This window comes from Trachypithecus francoisi, unplaced genomic scaffold (assembly GCF_009764315.1).
Source record: "Trachypithecus francoisi isolate TF-2019V2 unplaced genomic scaffold, Tfra_2.0 Lachesis_group14, whole genome shotgun sequence".
NCBI classification, from domain to species: Eukaryota; Metazoa; Chordata; class Mammalia; order Primates; family Cercopithecidae; genus Trachypithecus; species Trachypithecus francoisi.
In genome coordinates this window covers 49,216,275-49,233,169 of record NW_022681459.1, presented here as the reverse complement: position 1 = coordinate 49,233,169, position 16,895 = coordinate 49,216,275, and the positions used below count along the sequence as shown (strand labels likewise).

General features: G+C 49.1%; 1 protein-coding gene across 1 annotated transcript in view; it reads left to right on the top strand.

Moving 5' to 3' along the window:
- Positions 1–16,895, top strand: part of SF3A1 (splicing factor 3a subunit 1) — a 22,954-nt gene extending 6,059 nt beyond the window's left edge. The window contains exons 3-16 of the mRNA XM_033233212.1: positions 3,694–3,901; positions 5,022–5,279; positions 7,346–7,420; positions 7,875–8,025; positions 8,341–8,534; positions 9,413–9,530; positions 9,842–10,027; positions 11,026–11,147; positions 11,243–11,488; positions 12,380–12,587; positions 13,096–13,250; positions 14,857–14,958; positions 15,073–15,144; positions 15,914–16,895. Coding sequence (XP_033089103.1) covers positions 3,694–3,901; positions 5,022–5,279; positions 7,346–7,420; positions 7,875–8,025; positions 8,341–8,534; positions 9,413–9,530; positions 9,842–10,027; positions 11,026–11,147; positions 11,243–11,488; positions 12,380–12,587; positions 13,096–13,250; positions 14,857–14,958; positions 15,073–15,144; positions 15,914–16,015 — 2,197 coding nt within the window. The 3' untranslated portion in view covers positions 16,016–16,895. The remainder of the gene's footprint in view (positions 1–3,693; positions 3,902–5,021; positions 5,280–7,345; positions 7,421–7,874; positions 8,026–8,340; positions 8,535–9,412; positions 9,531–9,841; positions 10,028–11,025; positions 11,148–11,242; positions 11,489–12,379; positions 12,588–13,095; positions 13,251–14,856; positions 14,959–15,072; positions 15,145–15,913) is intronic.

Here is a 16,895-nt window from a genome sequence, read left to right as displayed (position 1 = left end):
CACCCATCCAGAGTGTTGGGATTATAGGCATGACCACTGCACCTGGCCTGTTCCCAACATTTCATTTTGGCAAAGTAAGCTGTGGGGAAATCTCTGAGCATTTTCTTTCCCTTTTAGATTGTTTCCTTAGAAGAAAATTCTGTGTGGCTCATTATTGGCTAAAAGAACATCCTTGAAAGATTTCTTAAACATTTTGCCAAGTAGCTTTCCAATAATTTTGTGCCATCTTTTGCTGCTAAAGAAATAAGAGTGCGTCCAAAGTCCCTTTAAACATATATGACCAGGTTAGGTGGCTCACGCCTGTAATCCCAGCACTTTGGGAGGCCAGGGTGGGAGGATCGCATGAACCCAGAACTTGGAGACCAGCCTAGGCAACATAGTGAGACCCCTGTCTCTACAAAAAAATTAAAAAATTAGCTGGGCGTGGTGGCGCATATCTGTAGTTCTAGCCCCTTGGGAGGATCACATGAGCCTGAGAGGTCAAGGTTATGATCATGGCAGTGTACTCCAGCCTGGGGCGATAGAGCAAGACCCTATCTCAAAAAAAAAATCCAAAACCATGCACATCCCTAGATTGATTTTTAGCTATGGTGATTGCTTTTGTAGGCGTTTCTAAAATCTGTGAGCCAGTGTGGTGGCTTACACCTGTAATCCCAGCACTTTGAGAAACTGAGGCGGGCAATCACCTGAGGTTGGGAGTTCGAGACCAGCCTAGCCAACATAGTGAAACCTCGTCTCCACTAAAAATACAAAAAATTAGCTGGGTGTGGTAGCGGGCGCCTGTAGTCTCAGCTACTTGGAAGGCTGAGGCAGGAGAATTGCTTCAACCCAGGAGGCAGAGGTTACAATGAGCCAAGATGGTGCCACTACACTCCAGCCTGGGTGACAGAATGAGACTCCGCCTCAAAAGTAAATAAACAAATAAAATCTGTGAACTTATGGTTTACATTGCAACAAAGAGACAGACCAATATCCGAGTTAAAGCAGACGTGCAGAACTCTGTGCTTCACTTCTCCTAGGTTCATGTGTATTTATGGAGCATGCAGTAGAAATCCACAACTGAGCAGTTTTCCAAAAGTTTTTTCACTAGGTTAGGCCTTTCGTTTCCTGCATGTTCCTGCAAGAAACTGAAGTGGAAATTACCCTTAAAAAGTCCCAGCAGCTGGGTTGAGTCAGAAGCATGTTTTTTTCTGTTGAAATCTATTCCTTCTGGTGGAGAGTATGATTCTAAAATTAACGTTAAGCTAATTTAAAGCAACAGAATAGTTTGGAATGAACATGCCAAGCCTTCTCATTGTTTTATCTTTCAGATTGTTCCCAGATGGGGTAAAGTTATGGCCTAGGCAGTGGTACAGGAGACAACCAGGGCCCCCTTTTCCAGGAGCCCTTTGTCTGCCCGAGGCATTTGCTGGATATAGTGGCCTAGTTGAGCAGGATTTAAGTGTGCATTCACCTTCATTCTTATCTGTGGTTTGCATTATTTAAGGAGTAGGGAGAATTTTTTTTCCAAAGCATGAGGTTCCAGTTAGACTAATGTACTGTCAAATTGAGACCTCATGATGTTAGTCACACGGCAGGGTATGACCAGGACTTGCTGAGGAGCCAGCCTGGGTGTTGATCACTAGTGTGGCACATATTGCTGTACTGCTTGATCTGGGGTACAGTACTGCATCTCTCTTAAAATTAAAAAAAAACTTTTTTTTTAAGAGATGAAATTTCATTTTGTTGTCCAGGCTTGGATATGATCTTCTGGACTCAAGTGATCCTCTCGCCTCAGCCTCCTGAGTAGCTGGGACTACAAGTGTGCGCCACTGTGCCAGGCTCCCACCCCCTCTTAAACTCACAGGCCAGGGATATGAAAGTCAGAAGAGAGTGGAGCCGGCTGGCTGGCACCAGATAGATGCTGGGGCCATGCCTTGGTGTGTTTGGGGCAGTTCTAAGTACAAGGTTCTTACCAGAGGAGCAATAGAAGGCCCCACAGACGATGTTTATGGAACAACCCCTCCTAGCCCCTTGCATTTGCAGGCCACTGTACGATTTGAAAAGACTTTAAGGGCTGGGTTCAGTGGCTCACGCCTGTAATTTTGTCACTTTGAGAGGCCAAGGTGGGTGTATCACTTGAGCGCGGGAATTCGAGGCCAGCCTGAGCAACATGGCGAAATGCCATCTCTACAAAATATAAAACAGATTAGCTGGGCATGGTGGTGCATGCCTGTAGTCCCAGCTGCTCAGGAGGGTGAGGTGGGAGGATCCCTTGAGCCCAGGAGGTGGAGGTTGCAGTGAGCTGAGATTGTACTACTGCACTCCAGCCTGGGTGACAGAGTGAGACCCTGTCTCTAAAACAAAAAGAAGACTTTGGCATCTCCTCAATAATGTTTCAAGGTAGGGAAACTGGTGTTAGCTGCTTTTTACACGTGGGGAAATGGAATCAAAGAGTAGTTTGGTAACTTGCTCTGGGTCAGAGTGAGTCGGTAGTGAACCTGCAACTTGAATGTGTTCATATCTTGTGTCTTTAAGGTCCGTGGATTTTCTGACTGACAAAGGTGTTGTATGTAGGTGTGGCACTTTGAAATATTACTGTTCGGACATTTTAAAAATCAGGGCTCCCTAAATATCATTACAGGGACATTTTTTCATTATCCTGAGGTTTTGAAGGCTTGCTGGGGACATGGGGCATATCTGGGGAACCATCCGAAGTACAGACAGTGGTTGGAGACCTCCCTGCTGATCTTACCACACCCCTTACATCTGAAGGTGCCTTATACAGCTGTACGAGGCTGAGTCCTTGCTGAGCATGTTTCCTGTGTGGGCCTCACTATTATAATTGGGGTGGTTTTAGGCAGTACTTGGACAAGGCATTAAACCAATTAATTTGGGTTTTTTTGTTTTTGTTTCTTAAAACAAAAACAAAAGACAGGGTCTCACTCTGTTTTCCAGGCTGGAGTACAGTGACACGAATCTAGCTCACTGCAGCCTCAGCCTCCTGGGCACAAGTGATCCTCCCACCTCAGCCTCCTGAGTAGCTGGGACTAGAGGCACAAGCCACCATGCCCAGCTAATTTATTTTTAAAATGGTTTGTAGAGTTAGGGTCTTTTCTTGTTGCCCAGGCTCAAATCAACTAAATTTTCATGTCTTTCAGTCTTTCTCGTTACTCAGAGGACAAAGTCTAGGTTTGGTACTCATGTACCTTTTACACCTCTCCAGCACTTGCTACCCCTTTGAACTAAGAGAACTAGTCTCAGCAAACTTCCAGCTAAACTATGACAGTATTACTTTGTTTTCATCATGTTCACTTTTGGCTACCTTTTGTTGGTAAAGGCATACTGATTTTTTAAAATTTGAAGTAGTAATGTGTATTCTCCATTTTAAATAGATTTTTTTTAAAGTAAATTTTATTAAAAGAAATGAGCGATAACCTAGGTGATTTTGGAAATGCCAGAACTGGAAAAGGAGCTACGGAATGACTGGGTTCAGAGAGACCCCGTGGTAGAGGCGGCCTGGTTCGAGCTGAATGAGGCACATGGCACTGATCGCCAATGCCAGGAGGCTGGAGGAGGACATCTGCTGTGCTGAGGGCTGGACTGGTTTGACCAGTGGGTGGTGGCAAAAGGGACGTTCCAATGGGCAGTGTTCTAGATCTCAGCAGGCACAAGGGATGTGGTGTTTATTCTTGCTGTTTTTTCTCCCTCTAGAAATGGGCCTGAATTTGAAGCTAGGATCCGGCAGAACGAGATCAACAACCCCAAGTTCAACTTTCTGAACCCCAATGACCCTTACCATGCCTATTACCGCCACAAGGTCAGCGAGTTCAAGGAGGGGAAGGCTCAGGAGCCGTCAGCCGCCATCCCCAAGGTCATGCAGCAGCAGCAGCAGGCCACCCAGCAGCAGCTGCCCCAGAAGGTTTGGAGCCCAGTGCCCCCTTCACTTAGGCAGGGTTTGAGAGGGAAGCAGGGATAGGGAGGGGGGGTACACAATTAACTCCAAACTTCACAACCACCCAGGGAGAGAAGTGAGGTTGTTATCCCCATCTCTCAGAGGCAGACTGACACCCAGATAGCAAAGTACTGATGTTAGTTGGCATTTCCCAAGCACTCCTTGTCAAACTCTGCGCTTAAAACTTCAGGAGTCTTGTCTCATTGACCCCTCACAGAGGCTGTATGAGGAATCTGAGAGTCGGGGGAAGTGTGATTTATTCAAGGCCTCGCTCAGGGTGTGAGGGCAGTGCCATGATGGGTGAAGGACTTCATAGTTGGCTGTGCTGAAGGATGCAGTGTGGCCTGTGGGCTCCCCCTTATGCTATCCCTTCCCTTCTGTCTCTTCTTCCCAGGACCCCTCTATCTGGCCTCCCCTAATACCACTTCCTTGTACTGAGGCCCAGCACTAGGGACTATTAGGGTTATGAATGAAGAGAGAGGCTGACATGTTATTCCTCCAGTCCAGACCTGCCTTCTGTACTCCTGAACCATGGTGGAAAAGGCAGCTCCTCGTTTTGCAGTGGGATATAAAGGTTGAGGTCAGGTTCTAAGACCTTACATTGTAGTGTACTACTCCTAGAACCTCAGGCTACCTCAGTTGTTTCATCTATAAAGAAGATTCACAGTACCTGTTCTACCTCACGATTCATGCGGAGGTCATGGAAACATTTTGTACAGTGGGGTTTTCTGCACACACGTAGGCCTTCTGCACTTCCGTCACTCTTGGATGGGATTTAATAAGCCATATTCCTGTTGGATCTTCTGTCACCCAGTTTTGGCCCTCAATTTCAAGTCAGGAGCAGAGGTACAGAGGGGAATGGTTCTCACTCAGAGCCATTCAGGGAGTTGAGGCCATAGTTGGCTGGGAAATCAATGCTCTTGTGATTTAGAATGCTCTCACACCAATTGCTAGTGGTGTGTGCGTAATTAACAGAAGTCTAGAGGTTCACAGCATCTTGTTGAGGGGTGTATACCCATGTCCCCTCCCCTCCCCTGGAGCCTATTCACTCCTGTGCCTCTTGCATCATACTCCCTTTGCATCTTAGGTCCAAGCCCAAGTAATCCAAGAGACCATCGTGCCCAAAGAGCCTCCTCCTGAGTTTGAGTTTATTGCTGATCCCCCCTCCATCTCAGCCTTCGACCTGGATGTGGTGAAGCTGACGGCTCAGTTTGTGGCCAGGAATGGGCGCCAGTTTCTGACCCAGCTGATGCAGAAAGAGCAGCGCAACTACCAGTTTGACTTTCTCCGCCCACAGCACAGCCTCTTCAACTACTTCACGAAGCTAGTGGAGCAGTACACCAAGGTGCCTGGGTAGGATGGGGCTGGGGTCCTGGGCCCAGGAAAGGAAAACATCTTACCCTTGGAAGCACTGTGTCCACTCACTGTCTACAAGGACATCGCTTCTCCATGGGGCCTTTGAGCAAATGTTTTGAATCCCAGTTTAATGTAAAACCTTGATTTCTATTCAGTTATTTATTTCAGTGCAACACAGACTGCTTGTTTCTAAAGAGAAGGGAAGTACATGCTTGCTAACTACCATTAGGCGATTGCCTGCTATGTGACAAGGCCAAGTGGTGCTTGCTGCTTTTAAGTACATTTCCATTTTCAGTTGCCTAGTAATGCCCTGAGAAGAAGTCAGCCTTTAACAGTTGCCTCCTTTTACCTAATTTAGTCCTCACAAGAAGCCATGAGGTGTTTTCCCCCCATCTTTCAGAAGCAGAAATGGGCTCAGAAAGGTGAAGTCACGTACTCAAGGTCTGTCAGCTAGTAAGTAGCTATGCTGAGATTTAAACCACATTTGACCCTAAAACTTTGGTTCTTCAGCTTATAAAGTGCCTTAAATTGGAAATAGCATTTAAATAGGCATTGAGAGACGCTTTGATGTGATATAAGTCAGTATAACTAACATCACTAAGAAATTATGTGTGCAGCATCTTCTCATTTAATCTCCAGTAGCCTATAAGGTAGCCACTCTTATTATGTTCACTTTACAGAAGAGAAAATAGGTGCAGTGAAGTTAACATGGCCAGGGTCACATAGCTAGGAGGTGGCAGGGCTGGGGCTTGAGCTCTGGCATTTTTACTCCAGACCCTAAGAGCTCAGTTATCATGTGACAGAGCTGCAATCAAGAATCTAGACAAGTCAGTTCTGGCATTTAAAATAATTAGATTATTAATGTATTGCAAAGTGTGCTGGTATAGCTTTACCTGTGGCACATTTTTCTTGCTACACATATCATGGAGGTTGTTTTCCTTCCGTTTTCAGTGGGATGGTCTGTACATCTGTTCTTCATATCCAGAAACAACACCTCAAAGATCTGACTTGAAAGGACTTGAGAATTTCCTAACTTTACTCACTTTTAAATATATAATTAGAAAGAATTGTAAAAATGTATGTGTTTAAAAAATGACCAAATCCAGAAGCTAGTATGGTAGCTTAAATAACAGTCATTGAAGGCCCAAGGCCAAGAGTTACTATAAATATGCAATATCAATTTTAAAGGAGCCCTGGATTAATTTCTCCCAGTGGACTGCTTCCAGGGTTAAAGGTCCCAGATCACTTTTTATTCTATTACTTTCCTGTTTTTTCTTCTTCAGAACTTGGGTATTGGCATTTACCACTGTAACTTGAGGGTACTGGTGTCTGTTTCTAGCCATGGAAGACTGAGCAGATAGATTCTTGGGGTAAACATATAAGGAGGGACTGGGATAGGGCTGAGCCACTTTGCCAGTGGCAGTAGAAGCTTTTTGGGCCCTTTAGAACAAAGGCAACATTTGTTCTCTCAGTAAATATTCATTGTCAGACATTATTCAGGGGACTGGAGATGTAATCGTGAACAAAAGAAAAATCCCTGTCTTGGTGGAGTTTCTAGTCTAGTGAGGAGGAGTCGGGTGCATTGTTAGTGTCTGTCACATGGTGGTAAATACTATGGAGAGAGAGAAAGCAGGGGGCAGAAATAGAGGGAGGTGGGGCAGGTAGACTGCGGTTCTGAATAGGATAGTCAGGGGAGACCTGTGTAGTGTTTTCGAAAGGATAAGAGCAGGTCAGTCTCATGAAAGCAGCCATCTCGTACTGACCATGTTCTGGGTAATCTGCTAGTGCTTTGCATGCTTTCCTGCTAATCCTTGAAGCAGCCTTTTTAAGTTCATGGTGCCAACTTTGAGTGGTGGTGCCATTATTTTGGAGAAGGAAATCAAGTTACTGAGGTTAAGTAACTTGCCCAAAGTCCCACAGCCAAGTGGAGCTGGGATTGGGACACAGAATCCCATGCTTCCTCATCTCCTGTGCTTTATCACAGGCCCAGGAAGGCTGCCTCTTTGTACCGCGTTGTAAAGCACTGACAGTTGCTTTAACTCTTCTGTATTTCAGATCTTGATTCCACCCAAAGGTTTATTTTCAAAGCTCAAGAAAGAGGCTGAAAACCCCCGAGAAGTTTTGGATCAGGTAAACTGAATAGGATTTCTTGCAATCAGTTACTGATGTTGGGTTCTGTTTTATGTTTGAAAACAGTCTCTGAGGCAGGACCTTGTTATGTTGCAGTCACAGGAATGGTGGGAGAAAAGGCTTTGTTAGATACAAAGGCCAAAGAAACCTGGAGTCCGGATGCTTCCCAACATACCACAACTTTCTGCTTTGCTCTCAGCCTCAATATGTCTCCCTGTTTTCCACTCTAGCTAGAAGGCAGAAGGCCAGCTGCCAAGCAGATCAGAGGGTGGAGGTTTCATTCTGTCCGAGCTCTGCGCCTGGGTGGAACCCGGTGCAAATGCCATAGTTTGGAACCATACTTCCATTCTGTTTTGAAGGAGGCGCTGGCTTTGATGAAAGCCCTGGAGGTGGTAGCCTCATCAGGAGCAGACCCTGCTTCAGCTTAGCACCGAGCTGTTTCCCATCTCTGTAGGTGTGTTACCGAGTGGAATGGGCCAAATTCCAGGAACGTGAGAGGAAGAAGGAAGAAGAGGAGAAGGAGAAGGAGCGGGTGGCCTATGCCCAGATTGACTGGCATGATTTTGTGGTTGTGGAAACAGTGGACTTCCAACCCAATGAGCAAGGTAGGTCTGTGAGGAGTGACTCCAGATGGGAAGCCACGAACTCTGAGACTTCCCAGGAGGCCTTGTGCAAGTGTTCCTAAAGAGCAGCAGAATCTCTCAGAGGGCTTTATCAGTCTCTGTTTCTTCCCTGCTCCCAAAAGACTTTGGTTCTACCACTTTGCCCAAGTTAGATTCAGTAGCTACTTGCCAGACCCTAGATGGGCCTCTGAAGATAGCTGGAGAGAAAACACATAGCCTCAGCCCTTGGGAGGCTCAGACAGGGCAAATAGATGGGTCTTTGATAAGGAATACCTTTGTCTCTGGCTCACCCTCTAGGGAACTTCCCTCCCCCCACCACGCCGGAGGAGCTGGGGGCCCGAATCCTCATTCAGGAGCGCTATGAGAAGTTTGGGGAGAGTGAGGAAGTTGAGATGGAGGTTGAGTCTGATGAGGAGGATGACAAACAGGAGAAGTCAGAGGAGCCTCCTTCCCAGCTGGACCAGGACACCCAAGTACAAGACATGGATGAGGTAAGCTGCTGGGCGGGCCTTAGGGATGACCTTTTCTCCTGAAGCCCCAGGAAATCGAAGTGCTCTCCACCAGTCAGATCCAGCTCCCTGGTGAGCCTTGAAAGGATGCGTGGGTCCTGAAAAAGGCCATACAGCTGCCCAAGCCCAGGCAGTACAGAGCCTCTTTCCAGCTCCGGCAACAAAGATTCATTCATAGGCAAGGATCTAAAAGCTGTGCTGACCTGTTTTGTGGCCTTCTCCCTGGCCCAGACACCCTGCTCTCACTGCCTCATGCCAGCCCTCAGTTAGGGAACTCACTGCATTACCCTATTCTGTTTTGAGCTCTCAGCTGGGCTCCAAGCTCCCAGAGCTTTTCTAAATGTAGCCCACACTTCCTTTCAGGCATCCCTACCCCCTTCAAGCCAGGCCCTTCAAGCAGGCATGGAGTCTCCAGAACCAGACTGTTCTCCCCCTCTCGGAAAGAATTTGTGCACAACCTGAGAAGAAAGGGCCCCTGTCTGTGGGAAATGACTTTTTCTCTCCCTCCCAGCATTGCTGTGTGAGCGGCTACCATTGATTGCCCACTTGCCCCCCTCTGCCACTCCCCCGGCACTGCCCCCCCAGCATGTTAAGTGCCCTTGGCCTCTCGGGACTGCCTGGTGCCAGCTGCTGGAAATGCCTGGGAGGAGTGCTAGGAGCATGGCCCCAGCGCTCCCATTCATGCTGTGAGGAAGCAGGTTGGCCTGCTGCCGGCTGGCCTCAGCTGCCCTGGGAGGCTTAGCACATGGATGCTGGCTGGCAGAGGCCAAGGCTCCTTGCCACCCAGAGAGCTGCCAGGCTCAGCTACAGGGATGTGGCCTCAGCCCCTCTTTGAGTCCTGCCATTGCTTTGCTTTTCAGGGTTCAGATGATGAAGAAGAAGGGCAGAAAGTACCCCCACCCCCAGAGACGCCCATGCCTCCACCTCTGCCCCCAACTCCAGACCAAGTCATTGTCCGCAAGGACTATGATCCCAAAGGTAGGGCCTGCTTCCCAACCCTCGGACTGCCCAGGAACGTCCTGTGTGCCCTTGTGTGTTCCTCACACCCGTCTTTCTAGGAGGGCTTGAGGTGCAGCTTATTGTAAAAGCATTGCAAGCCCATCTGTTACAGGTTTCATGGTGGGGAACAGGGCCCAGTCATCTCTGGTGCCCTAGTGCCTTTCACAGTGCCAGGTACAAGAGTGGCACTGAATAGATGCCTTGATGAATGATGCATGAATGAAATACCACTCTCTTAACTCAGGTGGCTGCCCACCAGTGTTCTTACTGAAACATCTGTTTCCTTTTAGCCTCCAAGCCCTTGCCTCCAGCCCCTGCTCCAGATGAGTATCTCGTGTCCCCCATTACTGGTGAGAAGATCCCTGCCAGCAAAATGCAAGAACACATGCGCATTGGACTTCTTGACCCTCGCTGGCTGGAGCAGCGGGATCGCTCCATCCGTGAGAAGCAGAGTGATGATGAGGTGTACGCACCAGGTGAGGTGGGGGTTCCAGGAGGGCCCATGATGATCTCCAAATTACAGTCAACTTCTTCTAAGCAAACATAGAAAGCAACAATTGAGGTCAACAGAAGCTTTTGAGGAGAGTTGCACCCTGTGATATTGCAAGAGAACTCCCCACTTTCCAGAAGACTCCCCATAGAAATTCCCCAAAGACAGACACTGAAGGAGAGGACATGTGCCTATTAACATCCCAGAGAAAGCTCTGGCTTTAGCTGGGAGGGCTTCCTGTGGCTGTTTAGAAGGAGAGCACTGATGGCTAGAGTACCCCAAGCTGCTTGGAATGGGGCAGGGACTGTGCCAGAGGTGGGAGACTGCACTTCTAGTTTTGACTCTGCCACTTACACCATGTGGCCCTTTCCACACAGTTGCCCTCTCTGACTCACCATCTTATTTATTTATTTTAATTAATTAATTAATTAATTAAATTTATTTATTTATTTATTTATTTAATTTATGAATGATGGAGTTTTACTCTGTCTCCCAGGCTGAAGTGCAGTGGCACCATGTTGGCTACTACAACGTCTGCTTCCAACGTTCAAGCAGTTCTCCTGCCTCAGCTTCCCAAGTAGCTGGGATTACAAGCACGCACTACCACGCCCAGATAATTTTTGTATTTTCAGTAGAGATGGGGTTTCACCATGTTGGCTGTGCTGGTCTTAAATTCCTGACCTCAGGTGTGATTCTCCTGCCTTGGCCTCCTAAAGTGCTGGGATTACAAGCATGAGCCGCCTTGCCCGGCCTACTGTTCTGTTCTAAGTCAGAGGGGTTGCACAAGCACTGGGCCTGTAGGCTTAGTACTGATTGGATAGCTTTCCCTGAGCCCAGAGGACAAGAGTGCTGCGTTGGGCCCCTGAGTCACCCTCATTCCATGGAACCGGCCTCCTCCCTGCACATCAGAAAAGCTGCTCTCTTGTCAGGACACCTGGTTTATTTTCTCTTTCTATCCTCTGCCTTTGTTTTGTGACTGTACAGGTCTGGATATTGAGAGCAGCTTGAAGCAGTTGGCTGAGCGGCGTACTGACATCTTCGGTGTGGAGGAAACAGCCATTGGTAAGAAGATCGGTGAGGAGGAGATCCAGAAGCCAGAGGAAAAGGTGCGGCTAAAGTGGAACCTAGTGTCTTCTCTGCCCCCCATCTTTCACACTTGGGCTTAGTTCCAGGAGCATTGTGGCTTTGCTTTCATTTGCAGGTGACCTGGGATGGCCACTCAGGCAGCATGGCCCGGACCCAGCAGGCTGCCCAGGCCAACATCACCCTCCAGGAGCAGATTGAGGCCATTCACAAGGCCAAAGGCCTGGTGCCAGAGGATGACACCAAAGAGAAGATTGGCCCCAGCAAGCCCAATGAAATACCTCAACAGCCACCGCCACCATCTTCAGCCACCAACATCCCCAGCTCAGCCCCACCCATCACTTCAGTGCCCCGACCACCCACAGTAAGCCAGCATCTACCCTGCAGCTGACTTTTTAGAGCTTTGTTCTTGAGGTCGGACACTGTTGGCTGAGATGGGCAACTGCCTTACAGTGTGGGGTGGGTCAGTTTGAAAGAGAAAGAGCCCTTTAAATGCAAGTGGGAACTTCTAGCTTAATCTGTTTGTGGAGGAGGGTTGGAACAAGGAGGGAGGTGAGAGGCAAATGTGAGAAACCAGTTTGTGTCAGAGAAGGGCTGCAGGGCTTACTGAGTCTTTGAGGACTGCTGACCTGTCTCCAAGAGATTTAGTCGAGGTCTCAACTCGTCTCCCAATTTTTTTTTTTTTTTTTTTTTTTTTTGAGATGGAGCTTCGCTCTTGTCACCGAGGCTGGAGTGCAGTGGCACGATCTCGGCTCACTGCAACCTCCGTCTCCCGAGTTCAAGTGATTCTCCTGCCTCAGCCTCTCAAGTAGCTGGGATTACAGGCATGCGCCACCACGCCCGGCTAATTTTGTATTTTTAGTAGAGACAGGGTTTCTCCATGTTGATCAGACTGGTCTCGAACTCCTGACCTCCGGTGATTTGCCCACTTCAGCCTCTCAAATTGCTGAGATTGTAGGCATGAGCCACTGTGCCCGGCCAAGGTCTCAGCCTCTTTAGTGACTCAGTGATTGCCAAAGTAGCTGGTCGAATTTGACCTGCCAAGTCCCAAGTAGAGTGAGTGTCATCCTCGGGCTCTCAGTAGCTCAGTTCCTGTTGGACGCCCAGTGTGAGGCCACAGTTTCTCAGTACCAGGGGCCAGGACAGAGCTGTCTAACCTCCATCCTCAGAGCTGCAGGCAGCCAGTTGCCAACTGTATGTGCCCTTAGAGTCCAACTTTGGCTTCCTGTAACTTGTGGGTCTCTTTCCTGCACAGATGCCACCTCCAGTTCGTACTACGGTTGTCTCTGCAGTACCTGTCATGCCCCGGCCCCCAATGGCATCTGTGGTTCGGCTGCCCCCAGGCTCAGTGATCGCCCCCATGCCGCCCATCATCCACGCGCCCAGAATCAACGTGGTGCCCATGCCTCCCTCGGCCCCTCCTATCATGGCCCCCCGCCCACCCCCTATGATTGTGCCAACAGGTCAGTATCTCTTGCATCACTTTCCAGGCCGTTAGGTCAGGAACCACAGGCCAAGTACTGTCAACAGAGCAGTGGCTGATGCTAGTGCTAAGTGTTCAGCAGGGTGTCCAGCCCAGAGGAGAGGCCCTGGCTTCCTGTGTGGAAGATCCGCAACCCTAGAGCTGGGAGCCACCATTCCTGGTAGAAGTGGGAGGCTGAAATGATGTAGCCAGTGTCTGCATTCAGGGGTCAGGTCCCCAACAGGCTCAGAGGCCTGAGAGTTGCTTGTTGCCTGGCACTAGCTCCATCCATCAGTCCTGCCCCTCCTGCAGTCCTCTGCCGTCCAATCTGGGCAGCCTCCCAGGTCCCCCTGCTGGGGAACCTGCTGGCTGTCAGACTCAGCAGGGAACAGCACTTCACACCTCTGACTAGAGGAAACCTTTGCAAACTCCTCTCTCAACTTCTCATCAGCCCTGAGTCCTGGGCCCCTTCTGCCCTCTCATGGGGCTGCTTATTCTTGTCTTTGCAGCCTTTGTGCCTGCTCCACCTGTGGCACCTGTCCCAGCTCCAGCCCCAATGCCCCCTGTTCATCCCCCACCTCCCATGGAAGATGAGCCCACCTCCAAAAAACTGAAGACAGAGGACAGCCTCATGCCAGAGGAGGAGTTCCTACGCAGAAACAAGGTATGTGATCCCAGAATACTGCTCAAGTTTCAAGCTGGAGGGTTCAGCCCCACCCCTGTCGTGCACTTCCCAGACTGACACTATTTCACTCCCAGTCTTGGCTTCTGGGGCCTAGGTCAGCCGCTGGAGGCATCTAAGGGCTTCTGAGCACACCGTGAATGTGGGGTCAACAATTGGAGGAGCAGAGAGCATTGGTGGTGATGGTGATGGTGGTGGTGGCAGAGGTGGTAACTGTGGTGGTCCCTCTGGTGTAGACTTAACAGGCCAACAGGGAGACCCAGCTGCACGGACAGCATAACTCAGGTGTGAGAGGGACCCTAGACCCCTGGAGGAAATTGTGTATGGTGTTTTAAAATTTACTGTGGCCTTCCTCCCCAGCTCTAGCCCTTAGGAGGTCTGCCTGTTGGGTGGGATCCTGTTGGGGTCCTGGAATAAGGGGAAGTGGGGACCTTGTCACTGCCAGTCCCTAGGGAAGCTGTCAGGCTGCAGTAAGGATACAGAAACAGCCCCAACCTCTGCTCCCCCAATGTCTTTGACCAAATTATTTGTTTGGTTTTTTTTTCTTCCCCCCACCCGCAACCTCTGCCTCCCGAGTTTAAGTGATTCTTATAACTCAGCCTCCCGAGTAGCTGGGATTACAGGTGTGCATCACACACCCAGCTACTTTTTGTATTTTTAGTATTTTAGTAGATATGGGATTTTGCCACGTTGGCCAGGCTTGTCACCTGGCCGTAAGTGATCCGCCAGCTTGGCCTCCCAAAGTGCTGGGATTACAGGCATGAGCCACCGCACCCACCCTGTTTGTTTTTTAATAATAGTTCCCATTTCTTTTTTTTTTTTTTTTTTTTTTTGAGGCGGAGTCTCGCTCTGTCGCCCGGACTGGAGTGCAGTGGCCAGATCTCAGCTCACTGCAAGCTCCGCCTCCCGGGTTTACGCCATTCTCCTGCCTCAGCCTCCCGAGTAGCTGGGACTACAGGCGCCCGCCACCTCGCCCGGCTAGTTTTTGTATTTTTAGTAGAGACAGGGTTTCACTGTGTTAGCCAGGATGGTCTCGATCTCCTGACCACGTGATCCGCCCGTCTCGGCCTCCCAAAGTGCTGGGATTACAGGCTTGAGCCACCGCGCCCGGCCCAATAGTTCCCATTTCTTAAATGCTTAACTCAAGTACCAGGAAAGAGCTAAGTACTTTACAGATACTTCCCCCCCAATACTCAAAACAGTCATTAACCCTCTCTGATAGATAATGACATTGAGGCTCAGACAGACCTTGTTAGCTGGGAAGCTGAGTTGGGAATCCAGGTCTTCTGACCCTGCAGGTTATATTGTTTTCCCTTGGGATGTGCAGAGTATTTTCACCAAAGTTCTTCACTTTAGCTCCAAACTCACCAGGAGACAACACAGAGATGGTTTTAAAGAAAAGAAACCTAATCTTGCAGAGGGGGAGTGACTTGTACAACCTTACAAGTGGTATCAATGGTGAATCAGGCCAGAGTCCAGGAGCCCAGATGCACAGGTGACATTGTTTGGACAGGCCTCGGGATAGCAGAGGATAGTTCTTGATTGGTTCAGGGCTCCCTCGGCATAGTGACCACCTCCTGTTTTATAGGGTCCAGTGTCCATCAAAGTCCAGGTGCCCAACATGCAGGATAAGACAGAATGGAAACTGAATGGGCAGGTGCTGGTCTTCACTCTCCCACTCACGGACCAGGTATGGGTTGCTGCCACAAACTGGCATCGGGTGCATGGGAACCAAGCAGTCAGGGGAAAGCTTCCTCTAGCTGGCCTTACCAAGGAGTTGAATGACTGCTGCTTGATCCCACAGGTCTCTGTCATTAAGGTGAAGATTCATGAAGCCACAGGCATGCCTGCAGGGAAACAGAAGCTACAGTATGAGGTGAGTCAATGTGTCCACAGACCTGCCCCTTGGGTCCTGACACCTCTGCTTTCACAGAAGCTAAATCTCTCATGGAAGCCAAAAGGGGAGTGAAGTGATATCTGGGTGTGGCCATCTGAATCTGTCCTAGAAGTCATGATGCTGGCTGGGAGTGCTGGGGCAGGTGTGCCCAACAATGCAGGGCTCTGGTGGGGTCACAGTAGAGTTTTGTGTGGGATCTGTAAGATTCTTTGCCTCAATGATGGGGCATAGAGATTTAGGGACAAGACTTAGGCATGCTGTGGTGGGTTCCTGATCCAGTGGTTGGGCCATCCCTGCCGGTGCGACCTCAGGCAGCCTGACTTGAAGGTGATAGTCTAACCCCACCTGATGCCAGGTCACACGGAGGTGTTATGTTCTTCCTCTCTAAACTTGAACAAATTCCCGCTGTGGGCCTCAATTATCTCTATACATTGAGGCTGTTGGGCTAAGTGATCCCTAAAGGTCTTGTGATTTCAGAGTCAGAGCTCCATGAAGTTGGTCAGGGCCAACTTTTTGCGGAGTTGAGCTTTTCAGTCAAATGTTGACAAAGGGGAGGAGCGTAATTGGTGGGAAGAAAGGAAACAGTGGGAGGAATGAGAGGCCTCTAATCCCCAACACCTTACCTTCTCACAAGCTCCTGTATTTGCTAAGTCCGGAGCGCAGACGGACCAGGTGCACGTTTGTAAGGTTGCAGTGGTATGCCCAAGGCTGGGTTGCCCCACGCTAAGGCATGCTCTCCGTTTTCCAGGGTATCTTCATCAAAGATTCCAACTCACTGGCTTACTACAACATGGCCAATGGCGCAGTCATCCACCTGGCCCTCAAGGAGAGAGGCGGGAGGAAGAAGTAGACAAGAGGAACCTGCTGTCAAGTCCCTGCCATTTTGCCTCTCCTGTCTCCCACCCCCTGTCCCAGACCCAGGAGCCCCCCTGAGGCCTTGCCCTGCCTGCATATTTGTTTCCCTCTTAACTCAGTTTGGGAATTCAAATTGTCCTGCAGAGGTTCATTCCCCTGACCCTTTCCCCACCTTAGTAAGAGTAGCTGGGCTTTCTAAGCCACTCTCTGGAATCTCTTTGCGTTAGGGTCTTGATTTGAGGACATTCATTTCTTCAAGCAGCCCATTAGCAACTGAGAGCCCAGGGATGTCCTGCAGGATAGTTTCATAGTGACAAGTGGCACTTGGCTGATAGAATATGGCTGTTATTGTCATTAATCATTTTGTACCTTGACATGGGTTGTCTAATAAAACTCTTGGACCCTTGTGAAATCAGTTAAATAAGACTTGTCCCTTGGTCACCTGTGCCCTGCCCAGACTTGATGCAGTGGTAACACTGCAGAGTGCCATGTGGCTTCTCTGAGAATTTTTGGGCTTTGTAACTAAATTCTTGCTTCCCTCATACTTTTTATGTATTAGAATCATATTCGTATTGCCCTTTTAAAACATTGGGATCCTCCAGAGGCCTGCCCCTTGTATTTAACAGTAATACAGGAAGCATGGCAGGCACCACGAAAACCAAGGATAGATGGTGCGGTAGATGGTGCGGTCCCTGTATCAGTGGGCGGTGGTTTCCGGTCGACCTGGAATCCCATCACCTGATTGATTGGCTCTGTGGTCCTGGGCAGGTTCCTCATAGGTGTGTGGATATGATGCGGTTTCTTTAAAATGTATTTAACAGATACTTAATTGTACTAAGGTCATGTGCCAAGGGATAAAATTTAAATAATTTACT